This window comes from Microtus ochrogaster, chromosome 22 (assembly GCF_000317375.1).
Source record: "Microtus ochrogaster isolate Prairie Vole_2 chromosome 22, MicOch1.0, whole genome shotgun sequence".
NCBI lineage: Eukaryota > Metazoa > Chordata > Mammalia > Rodentia > Cricetidae > Microtus > Microtus ochrogaster.
The window spans coordinates 19477487-19498546 of NC_022023.1; the positions used below are offsets into that span (position 1 = coordinate 19477487).

General features: G+C 45.6%; 1 protein-coding gene across 2 annotated transcripts in view; it reads left to right on the plus strand.

The window, feature by feature from the left end:
* The window catches only part of Slco3a1 (solute carrier organic anion transporter family member 3A1), a 282659-nt gene extending 263138 nt beyond the window's left edge, over positions 1–19521 (plus strand). Inside the window, exons 10-11 of one of the 2 annotated variants that reach the window (XM_026784286.1) lie at positions 10609–10851; positions 18871–19521. In XM_026784286.1, the coding sequence (XP_026640087.1) occupies positions 10609–10851; positions 18871–18947 (320 nt within the window). In that variant the 3' untranslated portion in view covers positions 18948–19521. Of the gene's footprint in view, positions 1–10608; positions 10989–18870 lie in introns of those variants that run through there. The other variant, XM_013350234.2, reaches the window with a different exon arrangement.
* Positions 19522–21060: the final 1539 nt, after the last annotated feature.

Genomic DNA, 21060 nt, shown 5'->3' on the forward strand with positions numbered 1-21060 from the left:
ATACCAACAAGGATAGGTAGACAGATGGGCATACCAACAAGGATAGGTAGACAGATGTGTATACCAACAAGGATAGGTAGACAGATGGGCCTAACAACAAGGATAGGTAGATAGATGGATATACCAACAAGGATAGGTAGATAGATGGGCATACCAACAATCTAAAAAGCCTCCTTTGGGAAAGTGGTAGAACCATTCCATGATAGTCACACCAGCTCACCTTTCTGTAACGCTTCTGTTATTCTGAGCTTCCAGGCCATAACCAGATGCATACACACGTATATGCGAAAACAGGATCCTTCATAATAATTTTGATAGCCCAAAATTTTTAAAAGAATAAGACGTTTCTGAAAATTATAGAAGAAGTGAAGACAAAACCGAAAACTGACGTATCTTAAGGTGATGCACTTAAGATAAACACTCACCGCTCTGAAGTCAGTCAACGCAATCTGTCTATCTGCCTCAGGGAAAGCAGGCACCATCGGGAAGAACAGGGACATTTCCATTTCTGTGACTGTAAGCCAGAACAAGAGATAACTTTATCATTATGGCCCATTACACACATGCATATGCATAGATATAGCTGAGACAAAAATTTCACGGGAAAACGTGTGCAACCCGTTCACATATTCTCTATTCCTCTCCATGCTTTATGAAAAGTTGGTCACGACCCAGCATATTGATCCTATTGCCCATTATGGGTCACAAATCAGTTTGGAAAACCCCTGCGCTAAGAGGATAGGACACTGTCTCATCGTTTAATTAAAAGCGGCTTAGCAGAAAAGTCTCAGCATCTGGCCTAATTCCATCTCCTCCAGAACCCTATAAGATTAATGGCCATTATTGTTAATGCGAGGCCAATGAATAAATCAGATCCTATGACACCGCCAGGCTTCGTGGTGCCCCATGTGGGTAATGGGAATACAATGGGGACATTGAAGTTGAGTGTGGCGAGATCTGTGCTGGAGTCTGCACCGGGACAACAGTGACTTGGGGAAGGGCCACCTCACTTTTACCTTGGGATTCGGGCATGATGTCCTGAGCAGAGAATAAGATTGTGAAGATATATAGGAAGAGGAAAGAGTGCTTTAGATGGGGGGGGGGGGGCTACAGGGATAAAGCTTCCAGGATCCTGAGATCTTGGTGAGGGGAGTGGGGTGGGGCAGAGATAGCGTAACCCGGGGCTGGTGAAGGTGGTAAGCTAGGAACTTGATGAGAAAGGTCTCCTGTCACTTAGGTAGCTTTGATCTTTTTCTCTTGGACAAATAGAAGCTGTAGATGGATAGATAGATAGATAGATAGATAGATAGATAGATAGATAGATAGATAGATAGATAGATAGATAGATAGATAGATAGATAGATGGATGATAGGCTTTACCAAGACAGGGACAAGAGTCACTGTGTACCTCAGAAAGAGATTCTGTCCAATTTCCTAATAAGGTATGGTCAAGTTAGAGTGGAGAGAGGGTTTGGGGTTGAGATACTGGATTAAAAGTTAATGGGGATGGCCCTTCATGACTTGGTCTTTGAATTGAAGTTCAGTTGGCCTTCCACCTCTGCAAGTTTCAAATAGACAAATTCAGCACTCCAAAACAACATAGTATCCATACTGAGCATACCCACACTGGCTTTTCATGTCACCACTTCTTAAACAATAGTATAAGCTGCCTAATATAGCATTTGCGTTGTATTGTGTATTTTGGACAGTCCACGGACGGTGTAAAGTATGCAGGAAGAGGTGTTGGAGATACCAGTGTTTGAGATAGGCAGATGACCCAAGAGGCAGGTGAGGAGAGGCATGGACCATGGCTGGGCTGTCCTGGGGTGACAACAGAAATGTTCTTTATCTCATCCTATTTTGAGCACTTGAAAGATGGCTTGGGTGGACTGCTTTATTCAACCTTGATTGGTTTCCATTAATGTAGCCTCATGTGGCCAGTGGCTGTCATACTCAACAGGGGTGTATAAGGCCAAGAATACATCAGGGCAGAAGGAAGGATGTTGGCATGGAAGACCGCACTGGGCTACGGACAGGATAGAAAAGAATTGCAGGATCCAGAAGTGAAGGTAACGTTAGTTTCCTGATTGATTTTAGGCGCCAATGGAGAAGAGCAGAGACCTCAGTGGCACTGTGGGCTGAGAACTTCCCTAGTAGCCCTAGGGCAGAAATAAGATGGCAGTTGGCGGTATCAGTGGTAGATGAGGTGCAAAGAGCTCAAAGAAAGAAAAGTAAGGATGCTAAGTTTCAGGAATGTAGCTCAACTGTTAGAATACATGCCTAGCCATCAAAGATGGCTTTGATCTCCAGCGCCATATAAAGCTAGGCTTGATGATATAGTCCCAGAAAGAGGAAAGCAGGGACAGGAAGATCAGAAGTTCAAGGTCATGTAGGGCTACGTAGCAAGCTTGGGCTACATGAGACCTTCTTTTAAAAAAAAAAAAAAAATGAGGCTAGTGGCCAAAGTGAAGCTAACATGATTGATGGTAATTCCTGGCCTGGATAAAGAAGAGGTAAAATAGGAGGCCACAGAAAGGGGCAAAGGTATAAAGAAGTCGTAAGAACTTGATGGAATGGGAATATAGGAACTGTGGCCCAAGTGGCTGCATCTGCTTTAATATCTTAGGTGGAGCAGCGCTGAGACATACCAAAATCCGAGGCATGACTGACCAGACAGAAACAGGGCGAGCTGCCTCAACACTGAGAGCCAGTAAAAGGCCAGAGTGTGGGAACACATGTTCAGGTCATGTCATCCAGGCCAGTGGCTGGAGTGAAGCAGCGTAGGCCACAGAGCTGGAGAAGGGTCGTTTAACTCAGAACGACCTGGATGCTCCCTCAGCAGAATTCGTGGTGTGGTAGATCCCTTCTCCTCCCTACTATGACAAATGCCCTACTGATCACTGCTCTTCTGTCTGGGTTATAGGCCAGCCATTTGCTCATGGGGTCTGATCCTGGGACTGGGGGTATTGTTCAGTGGTAGAGTGCTTACTTGCAAGTGGAAAGCCATGGGTTTGATTCCCCGGCCCTGCTAAAGCAAAAAGTAAATGGCCCCTGAGGTCAACTTCCTACCATGGATGTCGCATCAACTCAAATCCCTGGACACAAACATGCACGGGGACTCATCGTGTCTGAGGCTCTGGGTTCCACAAAGAATGTGAGGAGCCAGAGATATCATCCTGCCTTTAGGATCCTAGAAGCAGGGGTGGAGCAGGTAGGGGCAAAGCAGGAAGGCTTCCTATGAGCAGAGTTAAAGAGCACGTTGCATTTCAAGGGGAAAGACTGCACTCAGCTGTGGGGCAGGGGGGGGCCTCAGATGGGAGCATGGACACACATTCAGTCTGATTAGGGGAGATCAGCCTGGCAGCAAGGCTGGTGGGATGCAGGACAGTTCATCAAAGGCATCAAGGTGTGGCTGTGGAGAAGATGGCTTAGTTGGTAAAGCACTTCTAACAGAAACACAAGAACCTGAGTTAGGAATCCCCAGAACCCATATAAAAAGCTATAGTTCAATTCTGCAGAGGTAGGGATAGGAAGACCACTGGCCAGGCAGCCCGAACAACTAGATAGACTCCAAATTCAGTGAAAGACCTTGTCTCCAAAAGAAAAGGTAAAAATTAATGAAGCACACACACACACACACACACACGCACATGAATATCAAAGTGAAAATACATTGATCAAAGTGAAAATCTATTGATCGAGACTAGAGCAGGAAGCCTAGAAGGCAGAAAGCAATGAAAGCCATGACGTGGAGACAGTGCCTATTAAACCACCTCCCCATATCTGTAACCAGCTAAGTAGATTTGAGCGAAGAAGAAACAAGAGAGCAAGATGATGTTGAGGTTTAAGTTCGGGTCCTGTGATACTGGGAAGCCCTGAATGGACCAACAGAACAGATGCTAACCAACCAGAGGTCTCAAAGGTATCGAGCAAAGCAGGCTGGATTCACCATGAAATCTCCACCCACCAATCACCATGCAGAGTTCCACAGAGCTAAGCTGCTAGACAGCCAGCACTGGAAGGTCCTTCGTATGCATCTGCACATGCGTGTTCCTTCCTGGGCATCCTGGCCTTGGGTCTTAGGTCTTGTCTTTGAATCATGCATGACTCTGGGGAGGCATTTCTTAGAAACCTGATGCAGATCTTCGTGGGTTTGTTGAGCTCTGGCTCTGGGCATAGCCTAGAATAGAGGAGGTGCACAGGCAAGAAGAAGCACACACATCAGCTCGTGCTTTTATTAGAGAAGGGAAACACAGTGCACTCGAGGGCCCCATGTGGGCAGGAGCAGGAGTCGGTGTCCAGGAAGCAGGGAGGACTCTTCCCCAGCCCTCTGTTCCTCTTTAATTCATAAGTAGTTGTTGGACACGGGCTTCACAGCAGGCTATATGACGTGCCGTTCACACACAGAGAGTCCATTTCTCTTACATGGCCAAGAGGGATAGCGCTTTGACCACTGAGCCCTCTACAGCCAGGCACAGCTCGCTGTCACTCCTGTCTAGGTGGCCTTTGGTAGACTACCTAAGCTCTGGAACTTTCCAGACTTTTTTTTTTTAAACAAAGGACCCAGGAATGAGGTGAGGATGCAGTAGCTGCTGAGTTCTCAGAATTGAGAAAAGTGAGTGGCAGGTGTCCCTGGAAAGCACCTGCCAGTGTCAATAGTCCGATCCCTCTCTCAGCACCGCTGAAGGAGAGGAATGCATCAGTCTTTTCAGGAGAATACACCTTTCGACATTCCCCTCTAGCTGGAGCCGCCGCTAACAGTAATTGCTCTGGGTTGAATGGCATCCGGGGTGAATTCGAGTCTTGGCAGGTAAGCAGAAGAAGAACCGTTATCTTTCTATAAATGTAAATGGCACAGCTGTTTTCGGCCTCTGGTTTTGTCCTGTAAAGGAACGTGGATTTATTTTTTCTCACAAAAGCCTTTCAGTTCACTCTTTAAGTTGAGACCATGGTATCTGAATAGGCCTTGCCTTTTCAGCCATGAGAAGGGATAAAAGAGCCAAGATATAGGGCCTTGAGGGTTAATCTCTGTTAATAGATTTCAGAAAAGCGGAGACAGTCTCCTTAAGTAGCATAGAGGGTTTTGCTCATACATAGTATGTGTATATGTGTTGTACGTGCACATGTATATAGTATATGTATATATGTGTGCACACATACGTGAGCTAGAGTATAAGGAAGATTTAATTCTTCTAATATTTTTTGAAACAGCAAGTAGCATTGAGCTTGTCATATATTCTGCCCACATATGGTGACGCCCTATTGAGGCGGGTTTCACACTCCAGTTTCTGCCCAGGAGACACAAAGGGAAGGGAGATGTTTCTAACAAAAATAACTCCACTATCACCCCTACCTCCCACTCCTTTCATAGTAAGGGTGTATCACAATGAAGACGCTCAAATGAGAAGAGACGCTGATGTATATACCTGGCCTCCCTTCCAGAAACATCTGATTGTCTTCTAAAATAGACTCACTCTTAAGGCGTTGACAGGGGTTTCTGTCCCGCCTGGTCCAGCAGTTATTCAGTCCCAAAGAAAACATGCAGAGGTCTATATTAATTATAAACTAATTGCCTAGTAGCTCAGGCTTCTTAATTAACTCTTTCTTACATCTTATATTAGCCCATTATTCTTGTCTGTGTTAGCCACGGGGCTTGGTACCTTTTTCAGTGAGGCAGTCACATCTTGCTTGCTCTGTGTCTGGCTCTCTCTGTGTCTGGGTGATGACTACAGACTGAATCTTTCGTTTTCCCATAATTCTCATAGTCATGCCTCTACTTCCTGTCTGGCTACTGGCCAATCAGCATTTTATTAAAAATAATACAAGTGATAGGATAAAAGACCATTGTCCCACAGCATTAAGGGGTGAGGGGTAACCCACAGTCTCTTGGCTTGAAAGGTTTCCTTACATATTTGTTACTATGGGAATGGGGTGGTCAGCAGCCAAAGGGACTGAGAACAAAAGCCTAAAAATAGGGTCATAACCCAATTAGTAAGCATCCTCTACCCATATTTTCTCAATTAAAAAACTAACTATACAATAAAATATAATTTGGGGGCTGTGAATATGGTTCAGTCCTTGAAGCACTTGAGGACCTAAGTTTTGATTCCCAGCTCCTATGTGAAAGGCTGGCCTGGTGGCATTTACCTGTCACCCCTGAGCACTTGGGGGGCAGAGAAAGGATGCTGTCTGGAACTCGCTGACAAGCAAGTCCGTCGGTGACTTTCAGGAACAGTGAGAAACTCTGTCTCAAAAATAATGAAGTGGAACGGGATTGAGGAAGACTCTTAACATTGACTATGGTCTCCATGTCCTCCTGCCCTTACACAGACATGTACACAGACACACGAAATACACTCCTACACCAAGAAAGTACACTTGTACCCATTTTATAAAGAGGGTGAGATTCAGGGAAGTTGTGGAACTTGCCCAAAGTCCCCTGGTTCCCAAGCCACAGAGACGGAATAGAATTTCCTCCTTCACCAGGAGGACCTCCCCAGATGTGAGCACCCTGACTGAGAGAAAAAAAAAAAAAAAAGGCAGCAAGGACACTGATGACAGAGTGTCTCTTCCTGCTGACAAGTGTCTGCCGGTGCTGCCAGAGGCATTCTGCCAGACACTGGGACGCGTGTTTACAAATCAGGCTCCCAGTTTCTCTATGCATTAACAAGCCCAGAGGAGGGAGAACTCTACAACTGGCAGGGATCGGAGTGCCTGTGTGTTTCTCTCTCCCCACACATCAAAACGGGGCTTCCAGGAGCTTAGCAGAAGGTAAATAAATAACCTGTTCTCTCTAATGCTGGAAATCCCAGAGAAAAGCTCTAAAAGCTTCTCAAATTGATGAACTTTGAATTAGAAGAAAAGCAAATGACTAGGTTTGGGCTCTTGGCCTCTTTCCCTTTACAGTAAGAGAGGTTAGGAGTTATGAAAGGAATTGCGGTGGATGGAGCTGCAGCCTCTCCAGTGCTTAGCTGACTGGTTTACTAATCATATAGAAGTCTCCCATTGGTCTCAAGTGTGGGCCAGCATCTTCTGAGGGCAGCTTGTTTTGATTTTCATACACACACACACACACACACACACACACACACTAATGGCTGTTTGTGAAAATTAGCGCCAAAGGGCTAGGAATCTGATAAGTAACCTCTCAGGGGAGTTCCAGAATAGCAAAGACTTTCAGAGGAAAGGGGTGCTTTAGATCGACATCTGTGTTGTCTCCCCAAGCCTAGAACTCAGTCTGCCCTTTGGAAGAGAATTACAAGCCAATAAAAGGGAGGAGTTTAATGTAGCAGAAAAGAAAGCTAATGCTTTATGTAGAAATACAAAAGAAGTCTCATGAGGGTTATTCTTATTTTACTAAGCCTAGCATTTATTCGGAAATGCCCCGCCTTACGTCCCTGAAGAAGATGAATGAGTTAGCAAAAGCTCTGGCCATATGAATGGGTTAGGCCCCTTGCAAAATCACTTGTACCTTAGAAGGTGCTATTGGCTCCATTTTTCACAGAGACACTGAGAGGGCAAGTGACACGCCTCAGAGTTTCCAGCTTCTTAAGTCAGGGCTCTCCCATCTCTACCACCAACGTTCTCTCAAATCTTGAGTACAGCATAGAAAACATTAATAGACACTGAGCTTTCCAACTACTTGAAGGCTTTTTCTAGTTCTTTCACGGGCATCATCATTTGCTAGAGGAACCGGGCAATGGAATAAAACTGATACCTTCAGAGCACAGAGCACCCATAATCTACTTAAAGACAAGTGAATATTATAAACATTCAGACGCAGGATCATGAAGGAGGTGCACAATGAGTTTGAGCTTAAACAAGTACTAACAAATGGCTCCTTTATACTCCAGACATCCTGTGATAGGATAAAAATATATCCTGATGGGGGCTGGAGAGATGGCTCAGAGGTTAAGAGCACTGGCTGCTCTTCCAGAGGTTCTGAGTACAATTCCCAGCAACCACATGGTGGCTCACAACCATCTGTACTGAGATCTGGCGCCCTCCTCTGGCGTGCGGGCATACATCAAGGCAGAATGTTTTATACATAATAAATAAATCTTTTTTTTTTATTTATTAAAGATTTCTGTCTCTTCCCCACCACCGCCTCCCATTTCCCTCCTCCTCCCCCAATCAAGTCCCCCCGAAGAATGAAAATAAATAAATCTTTAAAAAATATATCCTGATTTTCCAAATGTAGCTATGTGTCCAAGAATCCATGCATTATGGAATAAAGAATATCTAGATTTTAGCTCCTCCCTGTGGCAGACTTTTTCAACAGATGTCCCTTGAGCAGGGTGACCCTCAGTATTGGCTTTTCACTGCTAGGTGACTAGTAACTAGGGCAAAGGCTAATGACCTCAAGATTGGTCACAAGGGGTAGAAAGAGCATTTGGCATCTAATCACGAAACGAAACCGCAGAAACAGAAAAGGTGAATGGATTTACGCTGTCCCACTGTGCCCGAGAATAGGTCAAATCAGTGCCATTTAGCCACGGATCCATCCACATGTGCATCAGTTGCCATGGAAATCCCTCCATGTTACGCGGGGGGGGGGGGGGGACATGCTCCAGCCCAGTTAGTGGGGAAGTCATGAGCACCTAAGCAGCCTCGGTGCCCCCGGGAGTGATGCAGACGTGTTTCCACTCCGCAGGACCCAAGTCTGCACCAGGAACAGAGAACAGCTTGTAGGGGATTCTGAGCTTAGGATATTTATTAAATCAAGCTGCTTGAGGAGTTTAATGGGGATTCCATTAGAATCCATCATGTGGGGTTTCCTCTCTGAGGTAACAAGCAGCAGACTTAGGAGAAGGTCCAAAACTCCAAGACCTAGAAGGCAGCTCTGCCAACCTCTCAGTTCTGAAGAGGGTAAGATAGAACCCAGCAATCCATTCAGGCCCATCTTAAAACAGGGAGGTAAGGGAGGTGCTGAAGGCTCCACACAGCTCTCCCATACCTATGCACCCCTTCAGTATGGTAGTGCTGTATTATCTAGACATCTGAAAGACTTCTGTCCACTGTGGGTTGACTAAACAGTTCTCTGACCCCCTAAGCCATGTGCTTGGTTTGGAGGATGTGTCTATTTTTCTGGACAGAGGATCTACGTGTAATCGAATCCTCAGAAAGACTTTAGTGAAAAGTGAAGTTTTTATGTCCAGGACTGACCCTGGAAAGAACACTCCAGTCCTACCATCTCAGGATTGTCTGTCTAATTGCAGCCATCATGTGTCACAACTGAGGTCTGTCACTGAAGGTCGCTGGTCCCATAGTCTAGCCTCAGAGAGTGCTAGAAATTCTGAACAATGAATTTGTATTAGTAACTTATTAACCTATTCATTCCCCCCCCCAACCTATAAATAAGGCTCCTCAAAACAGACCAGAATAACCTAGGACTTTTTTTTTCAGTGCTGAGAATCAAACCTCAGGCTTGCCATGCAAGCAGGACCAGATTCTCACATTAAAACAAACAGAAAAGGTTGTACTCCCAATGCTAGGGAAGCAGCAGGAACGGTTGCATCTCTGAGCAGCCAGGATAACTAAACTGGCAAGTTCCAAGGAAATCGGAAACCCTGTCTCAGAAAACAAAGTAGACAATTCCAGTTGAACAACACTGGATGCTAACCTCTGGTTTCCACATGTGTGCCTGTGTACACACACAAACACATAGACACAGAGCACATGACGGAGCCCAGGATGGCAGTAAGGACCCAAGTACTTGGCATTCAGCTACACTGAATACTGAAGCAGGAAGATCACATGAGCCCATGAGTTTAAGTACAGCCCATACGGTGTCTTTAAAAAAGAAAACAAACAAACAAACAAACATGTAACGATAGAGCTGTACCATAAACATAAACACCAGGATTTTGATGGCTGTGGGTGGTCTAAGTCGGGTCAAATGGCATTGAAGTGAAGGGTTGAGAACAGGCAAATAGACCAGCAGATTTCCCTGGTCCTGAGTTAAAATGGGGACAGTTTTCATCTCATCTAGCATTTACGATGATTGCTGTGGGAATCTGGTATCAGCTCCATATGAAAAGAATTCACACCAGTTTAATAACTAGACCAACACTAATCATGAGTATGTTTGTCACATGTCCTATTTTACACTATAACTCTGTCTGTTTATGTGCCCACACAGTATGACGTATTCACATTCTACTTCTGGCCGCTGGTCCCTCCACTGGGCATTCACACAGCCCTGCAAACGCCACGCAACAGGGCGGTGAGCAGAGCCACACATCTCCTTGAGATTCCCTCTGGGAGGTTGACAAACACTAAGGCTCCAGGAAAGACATTTTCCCATCCCAGAATAATGACAGCTGTCACTCATCTCATGTTTATAGTTACCAGGCACAACACATCGCATCCTAAATGCTTTTCATGTATTAGTTTAGAGAGCTTGATGACTTTGTCTAGATAACGAAAGCTGAACTAGGATGTGTGACCCAGCGGTTTGAACCACCGCACTGTCGAGCCTAGCAATCCAGCGAATTCTCCGAGCAGTGCTATAAAACAAATGCCCAGCCAGGGATGGAAGATCCCTCCTTGGCAGTGAACAGCCCAACTGAGCCAAAAAAATCTGAAACGATCTCTTCCTTCCGACAGGTTTCATCCCCCCACCTCTCATATTCGGGGCTGGTATTGACTCCACCTGTCTGTTCTGGAGCACCTTCTGTGGGGAGCAAGGCGCCTGCGTCCTCTACGACAACGTGGTCTACAGATACCTGTACGTCAGCATCGCCATTGCGCTCAAGTCCTTTGCCTTCATCCTCTACACCACCACGTGGCAGTGCCTGCGGAAAAACTATAAACGCTACATCAAAAACCACGAGGGCGGGCTGAGCACCAGTGAGTTCTTTGCCTCTACTCTGACCCTAGACAATCTGGGGAGGGACCCTGTGCCCGCGCACCAGACACATAGGACAAAGTTTATCTATAACCTGGAGGACCATGAGTGGTGTGAAAACATGGAATCCGTCTTATAGTGACTACGGGAGGAGGGCTGAACTCTGTGAACGAAGGGTCATTTTTCTTAATAAAAAAGAGATAAAGAAAAAGGATTTCAAAGACAGACAGACAGACAGAGACACACACACACACAGACACACAGACACAAAGACCTTTGTCTTATTCTAAAAATTCAGAGTCAGTCAGGATTCAGAATAAAGAGAGGATGGGATGGCCCCGGAGGACACGCACACTGCTGGGCTCTGCTTGGAAGGTACCTCATGGTTTTTCACGATGCCAACAGCTACAAGCAACAGGCACTGCCAAATTCAGGGAACACTTGTGGCCAGCTTGGAGGATGGACGTTGCTGGATATGCACACACATGCAAAACTTTAAAAGCATTTAAAAAAAAAAAAAAACAAAACGAGTCTACTAAAATCACAAGTTCAAGTTGGAAACATGGCCAGGATCAGCACTAGTGACACCCTCTCCCTCCGTCAGGGTGGGGGGGCGGTGTGCAGGTTGGAGGGGTGGAAGCTCCACTTCTCTCTCCAACTGTCGCAATATGGGTCACTGTGTAGACCACTCACCCAGTCTGCGTGTGGTTCGAGTCCCCAGAATTCTCTGAGAGATGCTGATGGGCCATCCGGACTGGAGTCTGTGGTTGGCACCTCTCACCAGCTCCATTTCCATATCAAGACTGAGGGCCCAAGGGGGAGCTGGGTAGGGGGGGACATGTCCCTTCCCATCTCCTAGCACCTCCTCCCGACTAGCCCCACAGTGCGACCTCAGGAAGCTGTGGGCCTCACCTGGCTATGACTGACCCGCTCAGAGCCTGTGAGCCCCAACATAGCCCAAGTCATTTGCTTACATTTGCCAAACATTTTACCATTTTTTTCAAAAACAACAAAAAAAATGACAAAGCGTACGAATTTCCAACTGTTGTATGTATAATCCTCTGATACTATTTTTAACTACTTCTTGAGTCTGTGTTAACCCTTCAGTCACTAACAAGGCTTTCACTTTTCTCCTTTTTTTAATGCACCAAAAATATAAAGTGATTCAAGGGATGCAATTAATCCACTGTCATTTTTTAATCCTCATTCTGATACCGTGCAGAAAAATGCACAGCGTGTTCTAAGAAAAAGATGCCCCAGAAAGAGTGTAAATGCAGCTTTAAAAGGTGCACATTTGAAATCCTGGGATAACGTGACAAGCTGCAAATCTGCCTTCTGGCTTTGTTCCCCATGGTGATGTCACTGTCATGGGAAGCACTTTCATATTCATGCTTCGTGTTGCAACAGCAGGCCTTCCTTTTAGCCTGTGAAGGAGACTCGCTCAGATGTGGGTCTGTGTGGATGGGAACCTTGCTCCTGGAAACAGGAGAGAGAGGAAGTGTGGTTCCTGTTGAGTGCGCTGTGGTATCTGTGATGATCAACCCCCAAGTGCAGAAGTGATCACGTGTCCAGTGCATGAACATGATAGTGACAGGTCCCAGGTCAATCCCAAACTCGGTGTGTCAAAAGCGGCTGAACCTCAGAGACCTGCACGGTCATTTGGGATAAAAGTCCTGTAGGGGAATCTCTTGCACCAGCACGCTTAAGACAGTATGGCCACTGGCTTCAGGGACTGGGTCAGAAGGGAGTACATACATGCATAGCCAAGGGCCCAGTCAGCTCACCCTTCATGCCTTTTTGTTGGCCTGTGTTATAGACATACCCTGGAATAGGCCACGAAGGATGCTTGGTTTTTATTTTTCACCTTAAACAGCCATTTACAGTTCACCTGAAGCAATGAAAGAATAAAGGCCAGAAGAGTAAAGACGGGGGTGTGCCAGAGTTTTTTAAGGGACAGTGTAAATGGGGAGGTCTGGATGATAGCCCCAAGTTGGAGGAGGCATCAAACCAAGAGAACCTAGAGAATGCTGTGTGGCCCTGTGGCTGTGATCCGCTGCCTCCTTCAGGGTGCTTCTAAAACAGACCAGCATTAGCCTAGCCTTGTTTCATAAACACAGGCAGGGTGTTCATCGAGTCTATAACTAGGAAATGGAGAATGGTTGTCCAATCAGTTCATGAAGTGAGTTCTGTTGCTCTGAAGGTGTTGGTCACATTCCAAACAGGTTTCCGTTCTGTCTTGTTTTGAAAATGGATGGCTAAGAGGTTAACTGGCCTCTCTCTGCTGCTGTGTATCTCTCCAAACTGAGGCCCTGGGATGTATACTGTTTCATGAGATTGATTTGCTTTTTGGAAAAAAAAAATATAATTTTTAAGCTCTTTGTATCTTGGATTGCTTTTTTTTCCCTAAAATGTTCTCAAAGACAACAAAGGAACCCAACTCCAGGGCTCACGTTTATCAACAGTTATTTATAAATTTAAAATCTCCCTCTGGCAAAATGATTTCAATGAATATTGTGCTATCTTTAAATTTTTCAATTTCTCTCATGTATGACAGAAGAGAACATTCAATCGACTTTTAATTTTCCTTTTGATTATATTAAAAAAAATAACAAACACTGGCATCCAAGGCTAGATCCAGCCCCTTGGATGTCTGGTTTTGAGTGGCATTCTTCATGAGAACTGTCCTGCTAAGATCTCCCTTGAACATACAGAAAGCAAACCTGAGAGGAACGGAGAAGATCTAAAAAATGAAATTGGAGTTCTGTCTTCTGAGGTCGTCCCTCCACCATCTTAGTTAAATGCACGCAAAGATGGATGAAAAGGTCTCCTCTGTGGCTTTTGACAGATCTTTATGCCTCTTCCATGTAGACCACGCAGGTTTTAGGCTCTGTACCTGTGTTGCTTCCCACATGTGGGAAACCTGCTTTTCTTCCATCAGCTGAGGTTGTGTGCTGTCAGGGACACCTATGTCTCTGTTACACGCTTCCCACCTCCACAAGGAAGGCCATGATGCTCTGATACCCTGGGGATAATAACAAAGCCACAGAATGGCCAGAGTCTTCTCACAGCAAATAAAGAGCAAGAGAATCCTTTTTGGGTCCCCCTAAGGATCTCGCTGTTAGTGCTTAACAGCAGAATAATTTTTAAAAAAAAAAGCCAAGAGCTCCCCCCCCCCCCCAGGAATGATTGGGGAGTTTTCAGGAAGGCAGCGTAACTAACAGTCATTTCCTTTTTTCTACCTCACAGTGGGATAGCTGTTCTGGGGGTGACTTTTAAGTAGGGTTGTGTGTGGTACCTTATCCATTTAGATCCTCAGATCCAGTGATGCCCTGGAGTTTCTCCTCACACTGTGAAAAGCCTTGTAGGCCTGACATAACCCACAGGAATGCCCTACACAAGGACACCCACCCAGCCAATAGTCACACTGCCCCGAGGATTTTCCTAAGTATACAATTGTGATATGGTGGTCAGTTTCTCCTCTCCAGTAGCTTCTGGGGAGGCTTTTATAAAGGAACCCAGAAAGTGTAAGTATGCATGCAAACTCACAGACAAATGTTCCGAGGAAACACAATTGTTGGTCACCAGTCTGCCCATCTGCTGCTTCTGGTCCTGGGGAAGAGTGGTTCTCTCATTCCCCCCCCACCCCCCAGTTTGTCAACCATGGGGTGTTTCCTAAGATCTACATGACAGTTTTTAAAGCATTACTCAGCAACATTGAATAATAAACATCAGTATGTGGAAATCAACTATCTGATCATACAGATAGACAGGTCGAATACATACGAGCTACCACGTTTTTCAAGACAGGGTGGTGGTGAAATACATTCTGGTTTAGGAAATTTATTTGGGATCCAACCATAGCCTTTTTTCCTTCTGCTTTCTCTCCTCATTCACTATGTCCTGCCTCACCCAATCCACACCAAACTTTTTCTCTTTCTCTCTGACTCAAAACCCAATTTCATAGGGCAGCTGACCCAAAGTGACAGGCTGTGGGTCCCAGCTCCTCTAGAGTATTACTGCCACTCATGAGCCAGGCTGGCAGTCCAAGGCTGTTGCTCGCAGGCCTTTGTTAGGGACCACTTCTTTGTGGATTGTCTCCCTTGTTCTTCACACCTGTAAGGAATCTCAGCTACTCCTATGCCAAGGCAGGATCAACATGACCTGGTAAACCTACACGGGGAAATTCAGATAAGCAAAGACGGTTTCATACCTCGGAAATGAAGACAAGAGCTTAGACTTACCAGAGACCATCTATGCTAGCATAATTTCTCATTGCAGGGTTTGTTTTTCTCAAGGATGTGGTGTTTGAACATGATGTATTCGTTCCCTTATCTAAACTATTGGGCTGTGTGCCACCCTATAAGCTAGGTGCATGGCTCCTCTCCTCCAAGAGCTCACAGCTCAGTAAGCTGGACAGATTTTTAACACAAACAAAAGAACATTCCCAGCCAGGTTCTGTCTGCATATGAGAAATGACTCAGAGCCCACTCATACTGATAGCAAGCTTTGATGGATAGCTGCAGTAATCAAAGAAGAGAGAGAAAGAGAAGAGGGGATCCTGGAGACTAAATAACAGTGGGTGTCTCCCGGGTGCCTACTAAAAAGATGAAGGAAAAAAATCACTCCTATCACCATACACAGAGTCACCAAAGCAAGGACAACACATTACTCTTGTTTAGGACTGTCTAGTAAAACCCTTCAAACCTTTTAGGCCAGCAAACTGTCAAAACTATTTACCCTGTGTTGTCACCCCAGATCAACTCAGAGCAATAAGTGAAACAATGCCCAAACTGTATACCAATAAAGTTTTATTTACAAAAACAATTAATGGCTGAAAGGAAGGTCGTGGTGTGCTGAGGCAGCACTAAATGTCTTGGAGACACCATCCATTCTGAATAGGTAGGGCACATCTGGCACCTAAATATTGGCCATAGCATTGGCTGAGTCATTTTTCCAAAGGATCCTAGAGTAGGTGAACATCAACTCTAATGTCCGTGACCACAGCAATCTAATTCAAGCATCTCACTTGTTTCCAACGAGGAAGAAAGTGCCCCTTTGTTGTCCAACTTCAGAGTTGAGGGCAACTTTATTTTCCTCTTGGGTGCAGTTAAGAATTTGAACTATAGAACCTACCATCCCTTCCAGCCTGACACTTGACATTTCAACTAGACTGACCCAACTTTTTCCCCCTTAAATGATGGATACAGACACAGGAGGGAGAAATACAGGAAACAGGGAAAGAGGAGTGGATCCAGATACCGAGTGGGTCTTCAAGCCCTTTCCCTCCTCTCCCTCCTCAGCACCAACATAAAACATTGGCACTCCAGAGCTAATCAATCTGTCAGGGAGAATAATTGGTAAGCACTAGGAATAGCTAATAATAACAGTCTCTAACATGTATCGGGTACTTACTCTGAACTAGCTGCTGGGCTGAACTGATTACATGCATTAACACGTTTAATCTTAACACTAACCCTGTGAGGCAGGCGCTATCGCTAGTTTTATTTTACAGGGGACGAAAATGAGACTTGGAAGGATTCAGAATTGGTTCAAGGTCATGAGAAAAGCCGAAATTCAAACCCAAGCATGAGTCCAAAGTGCCTCTTGGTAACCATGATGTATGTTTCCCCCCCTACCAAGGTAGATATAAGGGAGCCTCATTCATTCCTTGCCTTCAGGAAATACCTAATCTCAAAGTCTCTGACTTAAATGAACTAGGCCTTCCACTCTTATATGCCCCCTGGTATAATAAGCAGGACACCATGGCAGCTGTATTCTGGAGAGAGTGTCTGTCTACTCTCCCTCTTTTAGCTATGGATGTTCTTTATCCCTTATCCCAGTGGTCCATGTATACAAGGTGTTCCACCCAAGATGAGCAGGCAGGTAAAGGGAAACAAGGAATGCATTCTGAAAGATCAAGAGTCCTGGAGGTTATTCTCAGTACCAGGCAGGAGCTCCCAACCCCTGCCTCCTACCAGATACGGTCACGTCCATCTCATATGCTCAGCCCTGACTCAGGGGCTCCAGGCACGTTAAACGTAGACTATGTCTTACTCTTTCCAGACTGCTGCCTTTGGAAAAGCCGAGCATCCAGATATTTCCATTTTTATAATAACAGCTCAAGTCGACAATCAGGACTTAATAATAATCATACATTTTGAATATTTTTCCATAAGATAGAAGTGATTATTATTTTTGCTATGAGCAAATGGAATAATATAGCCAATTTTCGGGAGATGTGACATTTGGTAGGCTGAAATTTTTTGCTGTCCCCTTACTGTTTTTCTTAAGTTCACGCTAATCAAATAGGAGGCGGCTCTCGTGGAGGCAAATTTGGCAAGAATGTTTGATTTAGGATCTGAGGCCATAAAATGAAGTACAGCAGTGCAATGCAGGGAGTGCATTAGAAGAGAACACAGCTAAAACACAGGTTGAGCTTAAATCCAGACCATAAAGGGAGAAGGGCTTGGGGGCTCTTGTTTATTGAGCCTACCAGTTGCGTGCCGGGTCCAAGAATGCAGAATCCCAGTTGACCCCAACTTATCTTAGGGATAAGATCCTAAGATACCCCAAAGTATTTTAGGGATACTTGGGGTATCCCTAACAGGTAAGTCATTTTCCCCGTCTCTATAGATCAGACAAGGAGGGCCAAGAAAACTCAAGTTTCCCAAGCTCACCAGCTAGTTAGGGTCATCAGGAGTCAGGACCAGGTCTTCCTGATTGCTGAACTAGGGCCCTTTCTAGTCCAGCACACAACCGCCGAAGTGGGAACCTGGAAGTCAGCAGAACATCCTTCTACAAGGAGGAGGGATGGCGAGGGGACAGGGTGCTGATACAAGACTGTCCTGCTCCCACTGTGAGTTGCTAGTTTGCCAAAGAAATGAGCTAAGAGCTAGAAGTAAGATCTCCGCGAAAGGTCTCCTGCTAACCCAGGACCGTAAAATAAGAAAGCCGATTTTGCTCTAACAGTTACCAAGTAGAGACCTGGCAAAGCCTGCCTTCTTCCACCTTAGCCACACCAAACGCTTCCCAGCCAGTTGTGCTGAGTAAGAAGCCGCCCCCATTCTCGCTCCTGCCCTGCCCCAAACAGCAGTGCCAACCCATACGTGCTTTTCCTCTATCCCATTCCTCCTTTCCCTCTGTGGAGTTGGCATTCTGACATGCTTTTGGAAAAATAATCCTCTGGGGAGTTCTTCTCCAGTGACCTTTCCCAAGACTATAAGAACATGAACCTTGCAAAAAGTCAAGCCCAGAACATGGGCTTCTTTCTCGATGGGCCAAGTCTCAGCTTCAAAGTACTGAGTGCAGACTGTTGCCACCTTTTAAACTAACAGGTCAAAATCGAAAGAGGACAGATCAATAGCCAGGGGTTTCTATGGTCTCCGTTTCCCTGTCCCTGAACAAAAAAGTCACCTGTCACCATGATTGAGTCCTGCATGGCTTGTAGATTGCCACAGGGATGAGTTAAATTGTTAATACCTTTCAAATAAAGTCACAGCATCATTTATGGAGGTGTGACATTTCCTCAGACCTGGCCACGATGAGGAGGTTGCTTCACTTGACACGCAGTGACTGTCCGGATGAATGGACGATGAACTGGTCCCCAGTGCTACAGGAGAAAGCATGACTGTGGCTCAAGTGGTTCTCTCTGGCACCCAGCCTGCTCTTTAATAAAGACATAGAGTGATTCTTGGAGTCCAAATAACACTTGGACACAAGATCAATTACTGGTGACTTCCGTAAAAGAAAAAAGTCAGGTTTGGGGTACATCTGCTCGCTCCCACAATGAGTATTGATATGAGAGTACAAATAAATATGCTTTGAGAGACTTTGAGAGATTGAGCCTCCATAGATGCTCTTGGGCTTGGAGAGAAAGCTAGCCTGTTACCGCCGTTCCTTCCTGCACATCCTTCTCACTGGAAAGCCGTGACGCTATGATGTAAGTCTAATAGAAAGTGGGAAATGAAGAAAAGATCCATCTCTTTTTTCCTCTTGGCTCTTCTTCCCTCCTTCCCCTTTAGGCACAGAGTACCAAGACATTGAGACTGAGAAAACCTGCCCCGAGTCACCTTCAGAAGACTCCTTCGTGCGAAGCTGAGGGCTGCCCTCTCTGATGGCAGAGCCTTACCATTGCCGCCGCCGCCGCCACCACTACCGCTCACAGACCTCAAGGCCTGACATAGCGCTGCGCTGCCCGGGAACTCAAGGGGTCCCATGTGGATGATCCAGTGTCTGGTCCTTTGAGGCTTCAAGCACAGGCCCATGACAAGGACTAAGGGGGTGTCACGTGCTCAGGAGCCCTCCAGAGGGGGCATCATTCCTAAGAAGCAAGGTTGACCTAATGTGCAAATTTCCTTTGGCCTGTCTCTCTTCTAGCTTCTGAGGGATGGCTTTCTGAAATGCTTTAGAAACCTCCCCCTTTTGGGAGAATACTTCTCTGATGGAACACTCTTAACTCTTAACAGTTCCAAAGAAACCACCAGAGACTGGACTTTAACAGAAGGGTGTAAAAATCCAGGTTCCCAGAAGAGAAGAGGAAGAAAAGCACACACTTAATAGACTCTGAGCGAGTTGTCTGTATTTTCTTTTTTGCAGCTTATATTTTCCAGATGAGCAGTTTAGAGATACATGATATAGAGTATATACTGTACCTTTGCTGAAAATTATATTAAAAGCACTATTTTAATTCTTCCTCTGTCTCATGCTGTAAACTCTGTTGTCTTTTCCTGTGTCTCTGAGCAGAGCTAGCCTAACAGAGCTAGCCTAACAGAGTTCGGCTTCTAGCTGAGTGTAGTCTATTTCTGGGCGTTCATATGGCCCAAAAGCACAGGTTTTGGAGTCAAAACGGACCCAAATCCAGATCCTCTCCCCCCGACCTCCAGCATATGCTACCCATATGATGCCAGTCAAGCAATCTGACATGATGGAACCCCGGTGTCATCTGCAAAGTAAAAACATTGCTTGATGGCTTTAAGACAGCTGCACTGGAGTGTAAGTGAAGATGCACGTGAAGGTCCCAAATTCAGGGCTCTGAACAAATGTGGCTATTGTTTGTTGCTTCCACAACCTGATGCTGGAATTTGATTCCACTGCACTGATACAGCTGCTGTGAATGCATCAGCGGTCCTGCCCTTGACACCGCCCCCCCCCAGTTTCCTCTCTGACACCCCCACCGTATCAGCGTAGGAGAGGGGGCAATATCGTCAGCTCAATACGCCTACACTGTTCAATACGGTGTTCAATAGATACTCGGTGTCGAAACAGGCTTTGAACAACCATCCCTAGACGCAGTAGCCTGCACTACTCTGACTGTATTCTCTTCTACCACACCCCCATCATTCATCCCCCTTTCTATCATTGTGACTCACCATGGATGGAGCAGCAGCTGCCTTCCTATACCTTACCAAGCTTCTCCACAATAAGCTTCACTTCCACATTCTTATTCACTGGCTGGACTCCAACCTCCCATGAGCAGGTTGGGCGAGTTGATCTTGCCATTTGCCTGCACCTTAGAGATGTTCCTGTCCTGTTCATCTGTCAGCCTGGAGCTCCAGGGACAGATGCTTCCAGATCCAGTCTGTGCCTCTTATCCAGGCAAATGACTGGATGTGTCACCTCTCCTGTGGGGCTAGCTCTGATTTCTCACCCACTTTCTTCCTGCACATCCCAGCCCAGATCTTCCTCTCCATACTGGTTGTCCTTTGCAGTTAGACTCACCCGCAAATAAAGCTTATCAAGCCAGCATCCCTTGAAGATTGTACCCATCTCATCCCTGCCTTGTCTTTTTGCTCCAGACTTTAAGGAAACAATGAGTTCAAGCTTCCTTAAAGGCCTGATCACCACACCAGTGGGTCCTTGAGACTCCTCTTTAGCGTAGACCAGTTATTTATGTGATTGTTTTTAATCTTCATGAGTCAACATGATTTATCCTCTCTAGCACAAAAGTCCCAAGAAAATGCAATTTCAACATCCTCCGTCCTGATGTGAAAAAATGCTGAATCAGTTGAAAAAGTGGTTAGTGTTTTCTTCCTAAGTAAGATGGCTTCACCTTCACTGAAAAGTCAGAGGAGGTGAAAGAAGGCAGAGAGATGGATGTTGCTACCATACAACATCTACACATGTGGTACCCAGGGAGTTTCTCTTTGTTTCGCTTGTTTATTAGGGGCTTGGTGTTGTTTGGATGGTTTCCTCCCCTCTGCTTAATCTTTTTA